Source organism: Scyliorhinus torazame, chromosome 6, assembly GCF_047496885.1.
Source record: "Scyliorhinus torazame isolate Kashiwa2021f chromosome 6, sScyTor2.1, whole genome shotgun sequence".
Taxonomy (NCBI): domain Eukaryota; kingdom Metazoa; phylum Chordata; class Chondrichthyes; order Carcharhiniformes; family Scyliorhinidae; genus Scyliorhinus; species Scyliorhinus torazame.
In genome coordinates, this window is record NC_092712.1 from 3,032,359 (window position 1) to 3,052,304 (window position 19,946).

General features: G+C 61.7%; 1 protein-coding gene across 1 annotated transcript in view; it reads left to right on the forward strand.

Annotated features, from left to right (window-relative positions):
- LOC140425664 (uncharacterized) overlaps nt 1-19,946 on the forward strand; it is a 456,044-nt gene that overhangs the window by 320,871 nt on the left and 115,227 nt on the right. Inside the window, exons 12-13 of the mRNA XM_072510159.1 lie at nt 6,810-6,976; nt 11,478-11,602. Coding sequence (XP_072366260.1) covers nt 6,810-6,976; nt 11,478-11,602 — 292 coding nt within the window. The remainder of the gene's footprint in view (nt 1-6,809; nt 6,977-11,477; nt 11,603-19,946) is intronic.

Below are 19,946 nucleotides of genomic sequence, written 5' to 3' on the forward strand. Positions count from 1 at the left end.
CTCGTCCCTCGGTGTGTGCGGTCTCCCTCGTTGCGTGCGACTCCCTCGTCCCTCGGTGTGTACGACTCCCTCGTCCCTCGGTGTGTGCGACTCCCTCGGTCTGTGCGACTCCCTCGGTCTGTGCGACTCCCTCGGTCTGTGCGACTCCCTCGGTGTGTGCGACTCCCTCGGTGTGTGCGGTCTCCCTCGGTGTGTGCGACTCCCTCGGTGTGTGCGGTCTCCCTCGTCCCTCGCTATGTGCGACTCCCTCGGTGTGTGCGACTCCCTCGGTGTGTGCGGTCTCCCTCGTCCCTCGGTGTGTGCGACTCCCTCGTCCCTCGGTGTGTGCGGTCTCCCTTGGTGTGTGCGACTCCCTCGTCCCTTGGTGTGTGCGACTCCCTCGGTGTGTGCGACTCCCTCGTCCCTTGGTGTGTGCGACTCCCTCGGTGTGTGCGACTCCCTCGGTGTGTGCGACTCCCTCGTCCCTTGGTGTGTGCGACTCCCTCGGTGTGTGCGACTCCCTCGTCCCTTGGTGTGTGCGACTCCCTCGGTGTGTGCGACTCCCTCGGTGTGTGCGACTCCCTCGGTGTGTGCGACTCCCTCGTCCCTCGGTGTGTGCGACTCCCTCGGTGTGTGCGACTCCCTCGTCCCTAGGTGTGTGCGACTCCCTCGTCCCTCGGTGTGTGCGACTCCCTCGGTGTGTGCGACTCCCTCGGTGTGTGCGACTCCCTCGGTGTGTGCGACTCCCTCGTCCCTCGGTGTGTGCGACTCCCTCGGTGTGTGCGACTCCCTCGTCCCTCGGTGTGTGCGACTCCCTCGGTGTGTGCGACTCCCTCGTCCCTCGGTGTGTGCGACTCCCTCGTCCCTCGGTGTGTGCGACTCCCTCGGTGTGTGCGACTCCCTCGTCCCTAGGTGTGTGCGACTCCCTCGGTGTGTGCGACTCCCTCTGTGTGTGCGACTCCCTCGGTGTGTGCGACTCCCTCGGTGTGTGCGACTCCCTCGGTGTGTGCGACTCCCTCGTCCCTCGGTGTGTGCGACTCCCTCGGTGTGTGCGACTCCCTCGGTGTGTGCGACTCCCTCGGTGTGTGCGACTCCCTCGGTGTGTGCGACTCCCTCGGTGCGTGCGACTCCCTCGGTGTGTGCGACTCCCTCGTCCCTCGGTGTGTGCGACTCCCTCGGTGTGTGCGACTCCCTCGTCCCTCGGTGTGTGCGACTCCCTCGTCCCTCGGTGTGTGCGACTCCCTCGGTGTGTGCGACTCCCTCGTCCCTCGGTGTGTGCGACTCCCTCGTCCCTCGGTGTGTGCGACTCCCTCGTCCCTCGGTGTGTGCGGTCTCCCTCGGTGTGTGCGACTCCCTCGTCCCTCGGTGTGTGCGGTCTCCCTCGGTGTGTGCGACTCCCTCGGTGTGTGCGACTCCCTCGTCCCTCGGTGTGTGCGACTCCCTCGGTGTGTGCGACTCCCTCGTCCCTCGGTGTGTGCGACTCCCTCGTCCCTCGGTGTGTGCGACTCCCTCGTCCCTCGGTGTGTGCGACTCCCTCGTCCCTCGGTGTGCGCGACTCCCTCGTCCCTCGCTGTGCGCGACTCCCTCGGTGTGTGCGGACTCCCTCGGTGTGTGCGACTCCCTCGTCCCTCGGTGTGTGCGGTCTCCCTCGTCCCTCGGTGTGTGCGGTCTCCCTCGGTGTGTGTGACTCCCTCGGCCCTCGGTGTGTGCGACTCCCTCGGTGTGTGCGGTCTCCCTCGTCCCTCGCTATGTGCGACTCCCTCGGTGTGTGCGACTCCCTCGGTGTGTGCGGTCTCCCTCGTCCCTCGCTATGTGCGACTCCCTCGTCCCTCGGTGTGTGCGACTCCCTCGGTGTGTGCGGTCTCCCTCGTCCCACGCTATGTGCGACTCCCTCGGTGTGTGCGACTCCCTCGGTGTGTGCGGTCTCCCTTGGTGTGTGCGACTCCCTCGTCCCTAGGTGTGTGCGACTCCCTCGGTGTGTGCGGTCTCCCTCGTCCCTTGGTGTGTGCGACTCCCTCGGTGTGTGCGACTCCCTCGGTGTGTGCGGTCTCCCTTGGTGTGTGCGACTCCCTCGTCCCTAGGTGTGTGCGACTCCCTCGGTGTGTGCGACTCCCTCGGTGTGTGCGACTCCCTCGTCCCTCGGTGTGTGCGACTCCCTCGGTGTGTGCGACTCCCTCGTCCCTCGGTGTGTGCGACTCCCTCGTCCCTCGGTGTGTGCGACTCCCTCGGTGTGTGCGACTCCCTCGTCCCTAGGTGTGTGCGACTCCCTCGGTGTGTGCGACTCCCTCGGTGTGTGCGACTCCCTCGGTGTGTGCGACTCCCTCGGTGTGTGCGACTCCCTCGGTGTGTGCGACTCCCTCGGTGTGTGCGACTCCCTCGTCCCTCGGTGTGTGCGACTCCCTCGGTGTGTGCGACTCCCTCGGTGTGTGCGACTCCCTCGGTGCGTGCGACTCCCTCGGTGTGTGCGACTCCCTCGTCCCTCGGTGTGTGCGACTCCCTCGGTGTGTGCGACTCCCTCGTCCCTCGGTGTGTGCGACTCCCTCGGTGTGTGCGACTCCCTCGTCCCTCGGTGTGTGCGGTCTCCCTCGGTGTGTGCGACTCCCTCGTCCCTCGGTGTGTGCGGTCTCCCTCGGTGTGTGCGACTCCCTCGGTGTGTGCGACTCCCTCGTCCCTCGGTGTGTGCGACTCCCTCGGTGTGTGCGACTCCCTCGTCCCTCGGTGTGTGCGACTCCCTCGTCCCTCGGTGTGTGCGACTCCCTCGTCCCTCGGTGTGTGCGACTCCCTCGTCCCTCGGTGTGTGCGACTCCCTCGTCCCTCGGTGTGCGCGACTCCCTCGTCCCTCGGTGTGCGCGACTCCCTCGGTGTGTGCGACTCCCTCGTCCCTCGGTGTGTGCGGTCTCCCTCGTCCCTCGGTGTGTGCGGTCTCCCTCGGTGTGTGTGACTCCCTCGGCCCTCGGTGTGTGCGACTCCCTCGGTGTGTGCGACTCCCTCGGTGTGTGCGACTCCCTCGGTGTGTGCGGACTCCCTCGGTGTGTGCGGACTCCCTCGGTGTGTGCGACTCCCTCGGTGTGTGCGACTCCCTCGGTGTGTGCGACTCCCTCGGTGTGTGCGACTCCCTCGGCCCTCGGTGTGTGCGACTCCCTCGGTGTGTGCGGTCTCCCTCGGTGTGTGCGACTCCCTCGGTGTGTGCGACTCCCTCGGTGTGTGCGACTCCCTCGGTGTGTGCGACTCCCTCGGTGTGTGCGACTCCCTCGGTGTGTGCGACTCCCTCGGTGCGTGCGACTCCCTCGGTGTGTGCGACTCCCTCGTCCCTTGGTGTGTGCGACTCCCTCGGTGTGTGCGACTCCCTCGGTGTGTGCGGTCTCCCTTGGTGTGTGCGACTCCCTCGTCCCTAGGTGTGTGCGACTCCCTCGGTGTGTGCGACTCCCTCGGTGTGTGCGACTCCCTCGTCCCTCGGTGTGTGCGACTCCCTCGGTGTGTGCGACTCCCTCGTCCCTCGGTGTGTGCGACTCCCTCGTCCCTCGGTGTGTGCGACTCCCTCGGTGTGTGCGACTCCCTCGTCCCTAGGTGTGTGCGACTCCCTCGGTGTGTGCGACTCCCTCGGTGTGTGCGACTCCCTCGGTGTGTGCGACTCCCTCGGTGTGTGCGACTCCCTCGGTGTGTGCGACTCCCTCGGTGTGTGCGACTCCCTCGGTGTGTGCGACTCCCTCGGTGCGTGCGACTCCCTCGGTGTGTGCGACTCCCTCGTCCCTCGGTGTGTGCGACTCCCTCGGTGTGTGCGACTCCCTCGTCCCTCGGTGTGTGCGACTCCCTCGGTGTGTGCGACTCCCTCGTCCCTCGGTGTGTGCGGTCTCCCTCGGTGTGTGCGACTCCCTCGTCCCTCGGTGTGTGCGGTCTCCCTCGGTGTGTGCGACTCCCTCGGTGTGTGCGACTCCCTCGTCCCTCGGTGTGTGCGACTCCCTCGGTGTGTGCGACTCCCTCGTCCCTCGGTGTGTGCGACTCCCTCGTCCCTCGGTGTGTGCGACTCCCTCGGTGTGTGCGACTCCCTCGGCCCTCGGTGTGTGCGACTCCCTCGGTGTGTGCGACTCCCTCGTCCCTCGGTGTGTGCGACTCCCTCGTCCCTCGGTGTGTGCGACTCCCTCGTCCCTCGGTGTGTGCGACTCCCTCGTCCCTCGGTGTGTGCGACTCCCTCGTCCCTCGGTGTGCGCGACTCCCTCGTCCCTCGGTGTGCGCGACTCCCTCGGTGTGTGCGGACTCCCTCGGTGTGTGCGACTCCCTCGTCCCTCGGTGTGTGCGGTCTCCCTCGTCCCTCGGTGTGTGCGGTCTCCCTCGGTGTGTGCGACTCCCTCGTCCCTCGGTGTGTGCGACTCCCTCGGTGTGTGCGACTCCCTCGGTGTGTGCGACTCCCTCGGTGTGTGCGGACTCCCTCGGTGTGTGCGGACTCCCTCGGTGTGTGCGGACTCCCTCGGTGTGTGCGGACTCCCTCGGTGTGTGCGACTCCCTCGGTGTGTGCGACTCCCTCGGTGTGTGCGACTCCCTCGGCCCTCGGTGTGTGCGACTCCCTCGGTGTGTGCGGTCTCCCTCGGTGTGTGCGCCACCCTCGTCCCTCGGTGTGTGCGGTCTCCCTCGGTGTGTGCGACACCCTCGTCCCTCGGTGTGTGCGGTCTCCCTCGGTGTGTGCGACTCCCTCGTCCCTCGGTGTGTGCGACTCCCTCGGTGTGTGCGGTCTCCCTCGGTGTGTGCGACTCCCTCGGTGTGTGCGACTCCCTCGTCCCTCGGTGTGTGCGGTCTCCCTCGTCCCTCGGTGTGTGCGGTCTCCCTCGGTGTGTGCGACTCCCTCGGTGTGTGCGACTCCCTCGTCCCTCGGTGTGTGCGGTCTCCCTCGGTGTGTGTGACTCCCTCGGCCCTCGGTGTGTGCGACTCCCTCGGTGTGTGCGACTCCCTCGGTGTGTGCGACTCCCTCGGTGTGTGCGACTCGCTCGGTGTGTGCGACTCCCTCGGTGTGTGTGACTCCCTCGGTGTGTGTGACTCCCTCGGTGTGTGCGGACTCCCTCGGTGTGTGCGACTCCCTCGGTGTGTGCGACTCCCTCGGTGTGTGCGACTCCCTCGGTGTGTGCGACTCCCTCGGTGTGTGCGGACTCCCTCGGTGTGTGCGACTCCCTCGGTGTGTGCGACTCCCTCGGTGTGTGCGACTCCCTCGGTGTGTGCGACTCCCTCGGTGTGTGCGGACTCCCTCGGTGTGTGCGACTCCCTCGGTGTGTGCGACTCCCTCGGTGTGTGCGACTCGCTCGGTGTGTGCGACTCCCTCGGTGTGTGTGACTCCCTCGGTGTGTGTGACTCCCTCGTCCCTCGGTGTGTGCGACTCCCTCGGTGTGTGCGACTCGCTCGGTGTGTGCGGTCTCCCTCGGTGTGTGTGACTCCCTCGTCCCTCGGTGTGTGTGACTCCCTCGTCCCTCGGTGTGTGCGACTCCCTCGGTGTGTGCGACTCCCTCGGTGTGTGCGGTCTCCCTCGGTGTGTGCGACTCCCTCGTCCCTCGGTGTGTGCGGTCTCCCTCGGTGTGTGCGACTCCCTCGGTGTGTGCGACTCCCTCGTCCCTCGGTGTGTGCGGACTCCCTCGGTGTGGGCGACTCCCTCGGTGTGTGCGACTCCCTCGTCCCTCGGTGTGTGCGACTCCCTCGGTGTGTGCGACTCCCTCGTCCCTCGGTGTGTGCGACTCCCTCGGTGTGTGCGACTCCCTCGTCCCTCGGTGTGTGCGACTCCCTCGGTGTGTGCGACTCCCTCGTCCCTCGGTGTGTGCGACTCCCTCGGTGTGTGCGACTCCCTCGTCCCTCTGTGTGTGCGACTCCCTCGGTGTGTGCGGCTTCCCTCGGTGTGTGCGACTCCCTCGGTGTGTGCGACTCCCTCGGTGTGTGCGACTCCCTCGGTGTGTGCGACTCCCTCGGTGTGTGCGACTCCCTCGGTGTGTGCGACTCCCTCGGTGTGTGCGACTCCCTCGGTGTGTGCGACTCCCTCGGTGTGTGCGACTCCCTCGTCCCTCGGTGTGTGCGACTCCCTCGTCCCTCTGTGTGTGCGACTCCCTCGGTGTGTGCGACCTCCCTCGGTGTGTGCGACTACCTCGTCCCTCGGTGTGTGCGACTCCCTCGGTGTGTGCGACCTCCCTCGGTGTGTGCGACTCCCTCGTCCCTCGGTGTGTGCGACTCCCTCGTCCCTCGGTGTGTGCGACTCCCTCGTCCCTCGGTGTGTGCGACTCCCTCGGTGTGTGCGGTCTCCCTCGGTGTGTGCGACTCCCTCGGTGTGTGCGACTCCCTCGTCCCTCGGTGTGTGCGACTCCCTCGGTGTGTGCGGCTTCCCTCGGTGTGTGCGACTCCCTCGGTGTGTGCGACTCCCTCGGTGTGTGCGACTCCCTCGTCCCTCGGTGTGTGCGGACTCCCTCGGTGTGTGCGGACTCCCTCGGTGTGTGCGACTCCCTCGGCCCTCGGTGTGTGCGACTCCCTTGGTGTGTGCGACTCCCTCGTCCCTCGGTGTGTGCGACTCCCTTGGTGTGTGCGGCTTCCCTTGGTGTGTGCGGCTTCCCTCGGTGTGTGCGACTCCCTCGGTGTGTGCGACTCCCTCGGTGTGTGCGACTCCCTCGGTGTGTGCGACTCCCTTGGTGTGTGCGACTCCCTCGTCCCTCGGTGTGTGCGGCTTCCCTCGGTGTGTGCGACTCCCTCGGCCCTCGGTGTGTGCGGACTCCCTCGGTGTGTGCGGACTCCCTCGGTGTGTGCGACTCCCTCGGCCCTCGGTGTGTGCGACTCCCTCTCTCCAGCCTCACTCTGTGCTCTTTCCCCAGGTTGATGAACCTGCCTTTCGCCCTGACTAACCTGAATCTGAAGGCCCTGTGGCTGGCAGAGAACCAGTCTCAGCCAATGCTGAAATTCCAGCCCGAGGCGGATGGCCAGACGGGTGAGAAGGTGCTGACCTGCTATCTGCTGCCACAGCATCCATCACCAAGCCTGGGTAAGCTCTGCTATCAGAACAAAGTACAGCACAGGAACAGGCCCTTCGGCCCTCCAAGCCCGTGCCGACCATGCTGCCCGACTAAACTACAATCTTCTACACTTCCTGGGTCCGTATCCCTCTATTCCCATCCTATTCATGTATTTGTCAAGATGCCCCTTAAATGTCTCTATCGTCCCTGCTTCCACCACCTCCTCCGGTAGCGAGTTCCAGGCACCCACTACCCTCTGCGTAAAAAACTTGCCTCGTACATCTACTCTAAACCTTGCCCCTCTCACCTTAAACCTATGCCCCCTAGTAATTGACCCCTCTACCCCGGGGAAAAGCCTGTCTCTGTCTGTGCCCCTCACAATTTTGTAAACCTCAGGTCCCGGTAAAAACTGCTCAACGCTCTCGTTGATTGCCAGATGTGCAGCTCCTCTGGGCGTGCTGGCTACAGTAAACATGCCAGGTAGGCCTGGGCACTGCAGGGGGGAGTCGGTTCGCTAGCTGGCTGGACGGCTAGTACGTGATGTGGAGTGACGTCAACGGTTCATTCCCTGAGCCGGCTGAGGTGATTCATGAAGGCCCCGCCTTCTCAACCATTCGCCTTCCCTGAGGTGTGCGACCCTCAGCTGGAAACACCACCAGTCAAGTCAGCTCTCCCCCTCCAAGACAAAGCAGCCGAGGTCAAAGCACCCCGACACTGCAGAAGGAGGCCGTTTGGCCATCGAGTCTGCAGCGATCCTCCAAAAGAGCACCGTACCTCGGTCCACTCCCCCACCGTCTATTTGTAACTCCACCCTCGCCTACACATTCTGAGACACGAAGGGGCAATTTAGCGTGGCCAATTCATCTCTGCACGAGTTTGGACTGGGCGATATTAGTATTTACTCTGCACAGACCAGCCTTGACGGTACCTATACCTAGTCGGTGGGCCCTGGGTGATACGCGAGCTCTTGTTGCTGAGGGGGCTGATTGGCATTCTGACTTTTTCAACCAGAGGATAATCTCAGCGACTCCATTTGAAGCCTGGCCAGTGACTCCAACTGAGCTCATTCCCCAATGTACAACTACAGCCGATCATCACCATTGTATGTACTACAGACTGGTGACTGCTGTGTGTGTCATTAATCCCGGTCTCTCCCCGTGTGTGTCATTAATCCCGGTCTCTCTCCGTGTGTGTCATTAATCCCGGTCTCTCTCCGTGTGTGTCATTAATCCCGGTCTCTCCCCGTGTGTGTCATTAATCCCGGTCTCTCTCCGTGTGTGTCATTAATCCCGGTCTCTCTCCGTGTGTGTCATTAATCCCTGTCTCTCTCCGTGTGTGTCATTAATCCCGGTCTCTCCCCGTGTGTGTCATTAATCCCGGTCTGTCCCCGTGTGTGTCATTAATCCCGGTCTCTCTCCGTGTGTGTCATTAATCCCGGTCTCTCCCCGTGTGTGTCATTAATCCCGGTCTCTCCCCGTGTGTGTCATTAATCCCGGTCTCTCTCCGTGTGTGTCATTAATCCCGGTCTCTCCCCGTGTGTGTCATTAATCCCGGTCTCTCTCCGTCTGTGTCATTAATCCCGGTCTCTCTCCGTGTGTGTCATTAATCCCGGTCTCTCTCCGTGTGTGTCATTAATCCCGGTCTCTCTCCGTGTGTGTCATTAATCCCGGTCTCTCTCCGTGTGTGTCATTAATCCCTGTCTCTCTCCGTGTGTGTCATTAATCCCGGTCTCACTCCGTGTGTGTCATTAATCCCGGTCTCTCTCCGTGTGTGTCATTAATCCCGGTCTCTCTCCGTGTGTGTCATTAATCCCTGTCTCTCTCCGTGTGTGTCATTAATCCCGGTCTCTCCCCGTGTGTGTCATTAATCCCGGTCTCTCCCCGTGTGTGTCATTAATCCCGGTCTCTCCCGGTGTGTGATTATTCCCGGTCTCTCCCGGTGTGTGGTTATTCCCGGTCTCTCCCGGTGTGTGGTTATTCCCGGTCTCTCCCGGTGTGTGGTTATTCCCGGTCTCTCCCGATGTGTGATTATTCCCGGTCTCTCCCGGTGTGTGATTATTCCCGGTCTCTCCCGGTGTGTGGTTATTCCCGGTCTCTCCCGGTGTGTGATTATTCCCGGTCTCTCCCGGTGTGTGGTTATTCCCGGTCTCTCCCGGTGTGTGATTATTCCCGGTCTCTCCCGGTGTGTGATTATTCCCGGTCTCTCCCGGTGTGTGGTTATTCCCGGTCTCTCCCGGTGTGTGGTTATTCCCGGTCTCTCCCGGTGTGTGATTATTCCCGGTCTCTCCCGGTGTGTGATTATTCCCGGTCTCTCCCGGTGTGTGGTTATTCACGGTCTCTCCCGGTGTGTGATTATTCCCGGTCTCTCCCGGTGTGTGATTATTCCCGGTCTCTCCCGGTGTGTGGTTATTCCCGGTCTCTCCCGGTGTGTGGTTATTCCCGGTCTCTCCCGGTGTGTGGTTATTCCCGGTCTCTCCCGGTGTGTGGTTATCCCCGGTCTCTCCTGGTGTGTGGTTATTCCCGGTCTCTCCCGGTGTGTGATTATTCCCGGTCTCTCCCGGTGTGTGGTTATTCCCGGTCTCTCCCGGTGTGTGGTTATTCCCGGTCTCTCCCGGTGTGTGATTATTCCCGGTCTCTCCCGGTGTGTGGTTATTCCCGGTCTCTCCCGGTGTGTGATTATTCCCGGTCTCTCCCGGTGTGTGATTATTCACGGTCTCTCCCGGTGTGTGATTATTCCCGGTCTCTCCCGGTGTGTGGTTATTCCCGGTCTCTCCCGGTGTGTGGTTATTCCCGGTCTCTCCCGGTGTGTGGTTATTCACGGTCTCTCCCGGTGTGTGATTATTCCCGGTCTCTCCCGGTGTGTGATTATTCCCGGTCTCTCCCGGTGTGAGATTATTCCCGGTCTCTCCCGGTGTGTGTCATTATTCCCTGTCTCTCCCGGTGTGTGATTATTCCCGGTCTCTCCCGGTGTGTGATTATTCCCTGTCTCTCCCGGTGTGTGTCATTATTCCCGGTCTCTCCCGGTGTGTGGTTATTCCCGGTCTCTCCCGGTGTGTGGTTATTCCCGGTCTCTCCCGGTGTGTGATTATTCCCGGTCTCTCCCGGTGTGATTATTCCCGGTCTCTCCCGGTGTGTGTTTATTCCCGGTCTCTCCCGGTGTGTGTTTATTCCCGGTCTCTCCCGGTGTGTGATTATTCCCGGTCTCTCCCGGTGTGTGGTTATTCCCGGTCTCTCCCGGTGTGTGGTTATTGCCGGTCTCTCCCGGTGTGTGATTATTCCCGGTCTCTCCCGGTGTGTGGTTATTCCCGGTCTCTCCCGGTGTGTGATTATTCCAGGTCTCTCCCGGTGTGTGATTATTCCAGGTCTCTCCCGGTGTGTGATTATTCCCGGTCTCTCCCGGTGTGTGGTTATTCCCGGTCTCTCCCGGTGTGTGATTATTCCCGGTCTCTCCCGGTGTGTGTCATTATTCCCGGTCTCTCCCGGTGTGTGATTATTCCCGGTCTCTCCCGGTGTGTGGTTATTCCCGGTCTCTCCCGGTGTGTGATTATTCCCGGTCTCTCCCGGTGTGTGGTTATTCCCGGTCTCTGCCGGTGTGTGGTTATTCCAAGTCTCTCCCGGTGTGTGATTATTCCCGGTCTCTCCCGGTGTGTGATTATTCCCGGTCTCTCCCGGTGTGTGATTATTCCCGGTCTCTCCCGGTGTGTGGTTATTCCCGGTCTCTGCGGTGTGTGGTTATTCCCGGTCTCTCCCGGTGTGTGGTTATTCCCGGTCTCTCCCGGTGTGTGGTTATTCCCGGTCTCTCCCGGTGTGTGATTATTCCCGGTCTCTCCCGGTGTGTGGTTATTCCCGTCTCTCCCGGTGTGTGGTTATTCCCGGTCTCTGCCGGTGTGTGGTTATTCCCGGTCTCTCCCGGTGTGTGGTTATTCCCGGTCTCTCCCGGTGTGTGATTATTCCCGGTCTCTCCCGGTGTGTGATTATTCCCGGTCTCTCCCGGTGTGTGATTATTCCCGGTCTCTCCCGGTGTGTGGTTATTCCCGGTCTCTGCCGGTGTGTGGTTATTCCCGGTCTCTGCCGGTGTGTGATTATTCCCGGTCTCTCCCGGTGTGTGGTTATTCCCGGTCTCTCCCGGTGTGTGATTATTCCCGGTCTCTCCCGGTGTGTGGTTATTCCCGGTCTCTCCCGGTGTGTGATTATTCCCGGTCTCTCCCGGTGTGTGATTATTCCCGTTCTCTCCCGGTGTGTGATTATTCCCGGTCTCTCCCGGTGTGTGATTATTCCCGGTCTCTCCCGGTGTGTGATTATTCCCGGTCTCTCCCGGTGTGTGATTATTCCCGGTCTCTCCCGGTGTGTGATTATTCCCGGTCTCTCCCGGTGTGTGATTATTCCCGGTCTCTCCCGGTGTGTGGTTATTCCCGGTCTCTCCCGGTGTGTGATTATTCCCGGTCTCTCTCGGTGTGTGATTATTCCCGGTCTCTCTCCGTGTGTTTTCTGATGCCCGTCGAGCCGCTGATTCCACATATTTTGGTTGTAGAGAATCTCTTGGACGAGAGTCTGGACGATGCGTGGGCAGAACCCAATTTGAACCGGGTCAGCGTGATCCAGTTTCTGGAGGAACCACAGGATGACGAGGACAATGAGGAGGAAGCAGAAAGACGGGTGAGATTCCTGGCATCGAATAATAATAATAATCGCTTGTTGCAAGCAGGCTGTGAAAAGCCCCTAGTCGCCACATTCCGGCGCCTGGTCGGGGAGACTGGTACGGGAATTGCCTTGTTCTGCATCAAAACCAGCTGTTTTGCCCACTGTGCTAAACCAGTTCCTCAGAGTGTCGGAGGAGAACGGATGTCACATCTCCCACCCCAGGGGGACTGGGTGCAGGGCGTCCCGCTCCAGGGGCTGTGGGTGCAGGGTGTCCCACTCCAGGGGGACTGTGTGCAGAGCGTTCCGCTCCAGGGGCAGTGGGTGCAGGGCGTCTCGCTCCAGGGGCAGTGGGTGCAGGGCGTCTCGCTCCAGGGGGACTGGGTGCTGGGCGTCCCGCTCCAGGGGCAGTGGGTGCTGGGCGTCCCGCTCCAGGGGCAGTGGGTGCAGGGCGTCTCGCTCCAGGGGGACTGGGTGCTGGGCGTCCCGCTCCAGGGGGACTGGGTGCAGGGTGTCCCGCTCCAGGGGCAGTGGGTGCAGGGTGTCCCGCTCCAGGGGGACAGGGTGCAGGGTGTCCCGCTCCAGGGGCAGTGGGTGCAGGGTGTCCCGCTCCAGGGGGACTGGGTGCAGGGTGTCCCGCTCCAGGGGCAGTGGGTGCAGGGCGTCTCGCTCCAGGGGGACTGGGTGCAGGGTGTCCCGCTCCAGGGGCAGTGGGTGCAGGGCGTCCGGCTCCAGGGGGACTGGGTGCTGGGCGTCCCGCTCCAGGGGGACTGGGTGCAGGGTGTCCCGCTCCAGGGGGACTGGTTGCAGGGCGTCCGGCTCCAGGGGGACTGGGTGCAGGGTGTCCCGCTCCAGGGGGACTGGGTGCAGGGCGTCCGGCTCCAGGGGGACTGGGTGCAGGGCGTCCCGCTCCAGGGGGACTGGGCGCCGGGTGTCCCGCTCCAGGGGGACTGGGTGCAGGGTGTCCCGCTCCAGGGGGACTGGGTGCAGGACGTCCCGCTCCAGGGGCAGTGGGTGCCGGGTGTTCCATCCCAGGGGGACTGGGTGCAGGGCGTCCGGCTCCAGGGGGACTGGGTGCAGGGCGTCCGGCTCCAGGGGGACTGGGTGCAGGGTGTCCCGCTCCAGGGGGACTGGGTGCAGGGCGTCCGGCTCCAGGGGGACAGGGTGCAGGGCGTCCCGCTCCAGGGGGACTGGGTGCAGGATGTCCCGCTCCAGGGGGACTGGGTGCAGGGTGTCCCGCTCCAGGGGGACTGGGTGCAGGATGTCCCGCTCCAGGGGGACTGGGTGCAGGGCGTCCCGCTCCAGGGGGACTGGGTGCAGGGCGTCCCGCTCCAGGGGCAGTGGGTGCCGGGTGTTCCATCCAGGGGGACTGGGTGCAGGGTGTCCCGCTCCAGGGGGACTGGGTGCAGGGCGTCTCGCTCCAGGGGGACTGGGTGCAGGGTGTCCCGCTCCAGGGGCAGTGGGTGCAGGGTGTCCCGCTCCAGGGGGGCTGGGTGCAGGGCGTCCCGCTCCAGGGGGACAGGGTGCAGGGTGTCCCGCTCCAGGGGGACTGGGTGCAGGGTGTCCCGCTCCAGGGGGACTGGGTGCAGGGTGTCCCGCTCCAGGGGGACTGGGTGCAGGGTGTCCCGCTCCAGGGGGACAGGGTGCAGGGTGTCCCGCTCCAGGGGGACTGGATGCAGGGCGTCCCGCTCCAGGGGGACCGGGTGCAGGGTGTCCCGCTCCAGGGGGACCGGGTGCAGGGTGTCCCGCTCCAGGGGGACTGGGTGCAGGGTGTCCCGCTCCAGGGGGACTGGGTGCAGAGCGTCTCGCTCCAGGGGGGCTGGGTGCAGGGTGTCCCGCTCCAGGGGGACCGGGTGCAGGGTGTCCCGCTCCAGGAGGACCGGGTGCCGGGTGTCCCGCTCCAGGGGGACTGGGTGCAGGGCGTCCCGCTCCAGGGGCAGTGGGTGCAGGGTGTCCCACTCCAGGGGGTCTGGGTGCAGGGTGTCCCGCTCCAGGGGGACTGGGTGCAGGGCGTCCCGCTCCAGGGGGACTGGGTGCAGGGCGTCCCGCTCCAGGGGGACTGGATGCAGGGAGTCCCGCTCCAGGGGGACTGGATGCAGGGTGTCCCGCTCCAGGGGGACTGGATGCAGGGTGTCCCGCTCCAGGGGGACTGGGTGCAGGGTGTCCCACTCCAGGGGGACTGGGTGCAGGGTGTCCCGCTCCAGGGGGACTGGGTGCAGGACGTCCCGCTCCAGGGGCAGTGGGTGCCGGGTGTTCCATCCCAGGGGGACTGGGTGCAGGGAGTCCCGCTCCAGGGGGACTGGATGCAGGGTGTCCCGCTCCAGGGGCACTGGGTGCAGGGTGTCCCGCTCCAGGGGCAGTGGGTGCAGACTGGTTGGATGTTGTTGATTCTCAATCTCTTTTGGATCTGGGTGAAGTTGGGCTATGTCGAGCGCCGGTATCTGAACCTGTCTTGTCTGTCTACTGTTCGAGCCTGGGTTTGTGGGGCTGTCTGTCTACTGTTCGAGCCTGGGTATGTGGAGCGCTCTGTCTGCTGTTCGAGTCTGGGTATGTGGAGCTGTGTGTCTGCTGTTCGAGCCTGGGTATGTGGAGCTCTCTGCTGTTCGAGCCTGGGTATGTGGGGCTGTGTGTCTGCTGTTCGAGCCTGGGTATGTGGAGCGCTCTGTCTGCTGTTCGAGTCTGGGTATGTGGAGCTGTGTGTCTGCTGTTCGAGCCTGGGTTTGTGGAGCTCTCTGTCTGCTGTTCGGGCCTGGGTATGTGGAGCTGTGTGCCTGCTGTTCGAGGCTGGGTATGTGGAGCTCTCTGTCTGCTGTTCGAGCCTGGGTATGTGGAGCTCTCTGTCTGCTGTTCGAGTCTGGGTATGTGGAGCTGTGTGTCTGCTGTTCGAGCCTGGGTATGTGGAGCTCTCTGTCTGCTGTTCGAGCCTGGGTATGTGGAGCTGTGTGTCTGCTGTTCGAGCCTGGGTATGTGGAGCTGTGTGTCTGCTGTTCGAGCCTGGGTATGTGGACCTGTGTGTCTGCTGTTCGAGCCTGGACATGTGGAGCTGTGTGTCTGCTGTTCGAGCCTGGGCATGTGGAGCTGTGTGTCTGCTGTTCGGGTCTGTGTATGTGGGGCTGAGTGTCTGCTGTTCGAGTCTGGGTATGTGGAGCTGTGTGACTGCTGCTCGAGTCTGCGTATGTGGGGCTCTCTGTCTGCTGTTCGAGCCTGGGTATGTGGAGCTGTGTGTCTGCTGTTCGAGCCTGGGTATGTGGAGCTCTCTGTCTTCTGTTCGAGCCTGGGTATGTGGAGCTGTGTGTCTGCTGTTCGAGCCTGGGTCTGTGGAGCTGTGTGTCTGCTGTTCGAGCCTGGGTTTGTGGGGCTGTGTGTCTGCTGTTCGAGCCTGGGTTTGTGGGGCTGTGTGTCTGCTGTTCGAGCCTTGGTATGTGGAGCTCTGTGTCTGCTATTTGGGCCTGGGTATGTGGAGCTCTGTGTCTGCTATTCGAGCCTGTGTATGTGGAGCTGTGTGTCTGCTGTTCGAGCCTGTGTATGTGGGGCTGTGTGTCTGCTGTTCGAGCCTGGGTTTGTGGGGCTGTGTGTCTGCTGTTCGAGCCTGGGTATGTGGAGCTGTGTGTCTGCTATTCGAGCCTGGGTATGTGGAGCTCTGTGTCTGCTATTCGAGCCTGTGTATGTGGAGCTGTGTGTCTGCTGTTCAAGCGTGGGTATGTGGAGCTGTGTTTCTGCTGTTCGAGCGTGGGTCTGTGGAGCTGTGTGTCTGCTGTTCGAGTCTGGGTATGTGGGGCTGTGTGTCTGCTGTTCGAGCGTGGGTCTGTGGAGCTGTGTGTCTGCTGTTCGAGTCTGGGTATGTGGAGCTGTGTGTCTGCTGTTCGAGCGTGGGTATGTGGAGCTCTCTGTCTGCTGTTCGAGCGTGGGTATGTGGAGCTGTCTGTCTGCTGTTCGAGCCTGGGTATGTGGAGCTCTCTGCCTGCTGTTCGAGTGTGGGTATGTGGGGCTCTCTGTCTGCTGTTCGAGCCTGGGTATGTGGAGCTGTGTGTCTGCTGTTCGAGCCTGGGTATGTGGAGCTGTGTGACTGCTGCTCGAGTCTGGGGATGTGGGGCTCTCTGTCTGCTGTTCGAGCCTGGGTATGTGGAGCTGTGTGTCTAGCTGTTCGAGCCTGGGTATGTGGAGCTGTCTGTCTGCTGTTCGAGCCTGGGCATGTGGAGCTGTGTGTCTGCTGTTCGAGCGTGGGTATGTGGAGCTGTGTGTCTGCTGTTCGAGCGTGGGTATGTGGAGCTGTGTGTCTGCTGTTCGAGTTTGGGTATGTGGAGCTCTCTGTCTGCTGTTCGAGCGTGGGTATGTGGAGCTGTGTGTCTGCTGTTCGAGCCTGGGTATGTGGAGCTCTCCTCCTGCTGTTCGAGTCTGGGGATGTGGGGCTCTCTGTCTGCTGTTCGAGCCTGGGTATGTGGAGCTGTGTGTCTAGCTGTTCGAGCCTGGGTATGTGGAGCTGTCTGTCTGCTGTTCGAGCCTGGGCATGTGGAGCTCTGTGTCTAGCTGTTCGAGCCTGGGTATGTGGAGCTGTCTGTCTGCCGTTCGAGCCTGGGTATGTGGAGCTCTGTGTCTGCTGTTCGAGTCTGGGTATGTGGAGCTCTCTGTCTGCTGTTCGAGCCTGGGTATGTGCAGCTGTGTGTCTGCTGTTCGAGCCTGGGTATGTGGAGCTCTCTGTCTAGTTGTTCGAGCCTGGGTATGTGGAGCTGTGTCCCTGCTGTTCGAGCCTGGATATGTGGGACTCTCTGTCTGCTGTTCGAGCCTGGGTATGTGGAGCTCTTTGTCTGCTGTTCGAGCCTGGGTATGTGGAGCTGTCTGTCTGCTGTTCGAGCCTGGGTATGTGGAGCTCTGTGTCTGCTATTCGAGCCTGGGTATGTGGGGCTGTGTGTCTGCTGTTCGAGTTTGGGTATGTGGAGCTCTCTGTCTGCTATTCGATCCTGGGTATGTGGAGCTGTGTGCCTGCTGTTCGAGCCTGGGTATGTGGAGCTCTCTGTCTGCTGTTCGAGTCTGGGTATGTGGAGCTGTGTGTCTGCTGTTCGAGCGTGGGTATGTGGAGCTCTGTGTCTGCTGTTAGAGCCTGGGTATGTGGAGCTGTGTGTCTGCTGTTCGAGCCTGGGTATGTGGAGCTGTCTGTCTGCTGTTCGAACCTGGGTATGTGGAGCTCTGTGTCTGCTATTCGAGCCTGGGTATGTGGAGCTCTGTGTCTGCTATTCGAGCCTGGGTATGTGGAGCTGTGTGTCTGCTGTTCAAGCGTGGGTATGTGGAGCTGTGTTTCTGCTGTTCGAGCGTGGGTCTGTGGAGCTGTGTGTCTGCTGTTCGAGTCTGGGTATGTGGGGCTGTGTGTCTGCTGTTCGAGCGTGGGTCTGTGGAGCTGTGTGTCTGCTGTTCGAGTCTGGGTATGTGGAGCTGTGTGTCTGCTGTTCGAGCGTGGGTATGTGGAGCTCTCTGTCTGCTGTTCGAGCCTGGGTATGTGGAGCTCTCTGTCTGCTGTTCGAGCCTGGGTATGTGGAGCTCTCTGTCTGCTGTTCGAGTCTGGGTATGTGGAGCTGTCTGTCTGCTGTTCGAGCCTGGGTATGTGGAGCTCTCTGCCTGCTGTTCGAGCCTGGGTATGTGGAGCTGTGTGTCTGCTGTTCGAGCCTGGGTATGTGGAGCTGTGTGACTGCTGCTCGAGTCTGGGGATGTGGGGCTCTCTGTCTGCTGTTCGAGCCTGGGTATGTGGAGCTGTGTGTCTGCTGTTCGAGCCTGGGTATGTGGAGCTGTATGTCTGCTGTTCGAGTCTGGGTATGTGGGGCTGTGTGTCTGCTGTTCGAGCGTGGGTATGTGGAGCTGTGTGTCTGCTGTTCGAGCCTGGGTATGTGGAGCTGTGTGTCTGCTGTTCGAGTTTGGGTATGTGGAGCTCTCTGTCTGCTGTTCGAGCGTGGGTATGTGGAGCTGTGTGTCTGCTGTTCGAGCCTGGGTATGTGGAGCTCTCCTCCTGCTGTTCGAGTCTGGGGATGTGGGGCTCTCTGTCTGCTGTTCGAGCCTGGGTATGTGGAGCTGTGTGTCTAGCTGTTCGAGCCTGGGTATGTGGAGCTGTCTGTCTGCTGTTCGAGCCTGGGCATGTGGAGCTCTGTGTCTAGCTGTTCGAGCCTGGGTATGTGGAGCTGTCTGTCTGCCGTTCGAGCCTGGGTATGTGGAGCTCTGTGTCTGCTGTTCGAGTCTGGGTATGTGGAGCTCTCTGTCTGCTGTTCGAGCCTGGGTATGTGCAGCTGTGTGTCTGCTGTTCGAGCCTGGGTATGTGGAGCTCTCTGTCTAGTTGTTCGAGCCTGGGTATGTGGAGCTGTGTCCCTGCTGTTCGAGCCTGGATATGTGGGACTCTCTGTCTGCTGTTCGAGCCTGGGTATGTGGAGCTCTCTGTCTGCTGTTCGAGCCTGGGTATGTGGAGCTGTCTGTCTGCTGTTCGAGCCTGGGTATGTGGAGCTCTGTGTCTGCTATTCGAGCCTGGGTATGTGGGGCTGTGTGTCTGCTGTTCGAGTTTGGGTATGTGGAGCTCTCTGTCTGCTATTCGATCCTGGGTATGTGGAGCTGTGTGCCTGCTGTTCGAGCCTGGGTATGTGGAGCTCTCTGTCTGCTGTTCGAGTCTGGGTATGTGGAGCTGTGTGTCTGCTGTTCGAGCGTGGGTATGTGGAGCTCTGTGTCTGCTGTTCGAGCCTGGGTATGTGGAGCTGTGTGTCTGCTGTTCGAGCCTGGGTATGTGGAGCTGTCTGTCTGCTGTTCGAACCTGGGTATGTGGAGCTCTGTGTCTGCTATTCGAGCCTGGGTATGTGGAGCTCTGTGTCTGCTATTCGAGCCTGGGTATGTGGAGCTGTGTGTCCGCTGTTCGAGCCTGGTTATGTGGAGCTGTGTGTCTGCTGTTCGAGCCTGGGTTTGTGGGGCTGTGTGTCTGCTGTTCGAGCCTGGGTATGTGGGTCTGTGTGTCTGCTGTTCGAGCCTGGGTATGTGGAGCTCTCTCTCTGCTGTTCGAGCCTGGGTATGTGGAGCTGAGTGTCTGCTATTCGAGCCTGGGTATGTGGAGCTCTGTGTCTGCTGTTCGAGCGTGGGTATGTGGAGCTGTGTGTCTGCTGTTCGAGTCTGGGTATGTGGAGCTGTGTGTCTGCTGGTCGAGCCTGGGTATGTGGAGCTGTGTGTCTGCTGTTCGAGCCTGGGTATGTGGAGCTCTCTGTCTGCTGTTCGAGCCTGGGTATGTGGAGCTGTGTGTCTGCTGTTCGAGCCTGGGTATGTGGAGCTGTGTGTCTGCTGTTCGAGCCTGGGTATGTGGAGCTGTATGTCTGCTGTTCGAGTCTGGGTATGTGGGGCTGTGTGTCTGCTGTTCGAGCCTGAGTATGTGGAGCTGTGTGTCTGCTGTTCGAGTCTGGGTATGTGGGGCTCTCTGTCTGCTGTTCGAGCCTGGGTATGTGGGGCTGTGTGTCTGCTGTTCGAGCCTGGGTATGTGGAGCTGTGTGACTGCTGCTCGAGTCTGGGTATGTGGGGCTCTCTGTCTGCTGTTCGAGCCTGGGTATGTGGAGCTGTGTGTCTGCTGTTCGATCCTGGGTATGTGGAGCTGTTTGTCTGCTGTTCGAGCCTGGGTATGTGGAGCTCTCTGTCTAGCTGTTCGAGCCTGGGTATGTGGAGCTGTGTGTCTGCTGTTCAAGGCTGGGTATGTGGAGCTGTCTGTCTGCTGTTCGAGCCTGGGTATGTGGAGCTCTGTGCCTAGCTGTTCGAGCCTGGGTATGTGGAGCTGTCAGTCTGCTGTTCGAGCCTGGGTATGTGGAGCTGTCTGTCTGCTGTTCGAGCCTGAGTATGTGGAGCTGTATGTCTGCTGTTCGAGCCTGGGTATGTGGAGCTCTCTGTCTAGCTGTTCGAGCCTGGGTATGTGGAGCTGTGTGCCTGCTGTTCGAGCCTCGATATGTGGGACTCTCTGTCTGCTGATCGAGCCTGGGTATGTGGAGCTCTCTGTCTGCTGTTCGAGCCTGGGTATGTGGAGCTGTGTGTCTGCTGTTCGAGCCTGGGTATGTGGAGCTCTCTGTCTGCTGTTCGAGCCTGGGTATGTGGGGCTGTGCGTCTGCTGAAGTTCGAGCCTGGGTATGTGGAGCTCTCTGTCTGCTGTTCGATCCTGGGTATGTGGAGCTCTCTGTCTGATGTTCGAGCCTGGGTATGTGGAGCTGTGTGTCTGCTGTTTGAGCCTGGGTATGTGGAGCTGTGTGTCTGCTGTTCGAGCCTGGGAATGTGGAGCTATGTGTCTGCTGTTCGAGCCTGGGTATGTGGGGCTGTGTGTCTGCTGTTCGAGCCTGGGTATGTGGAGCTCTCTGTCTCCTGTTCGATC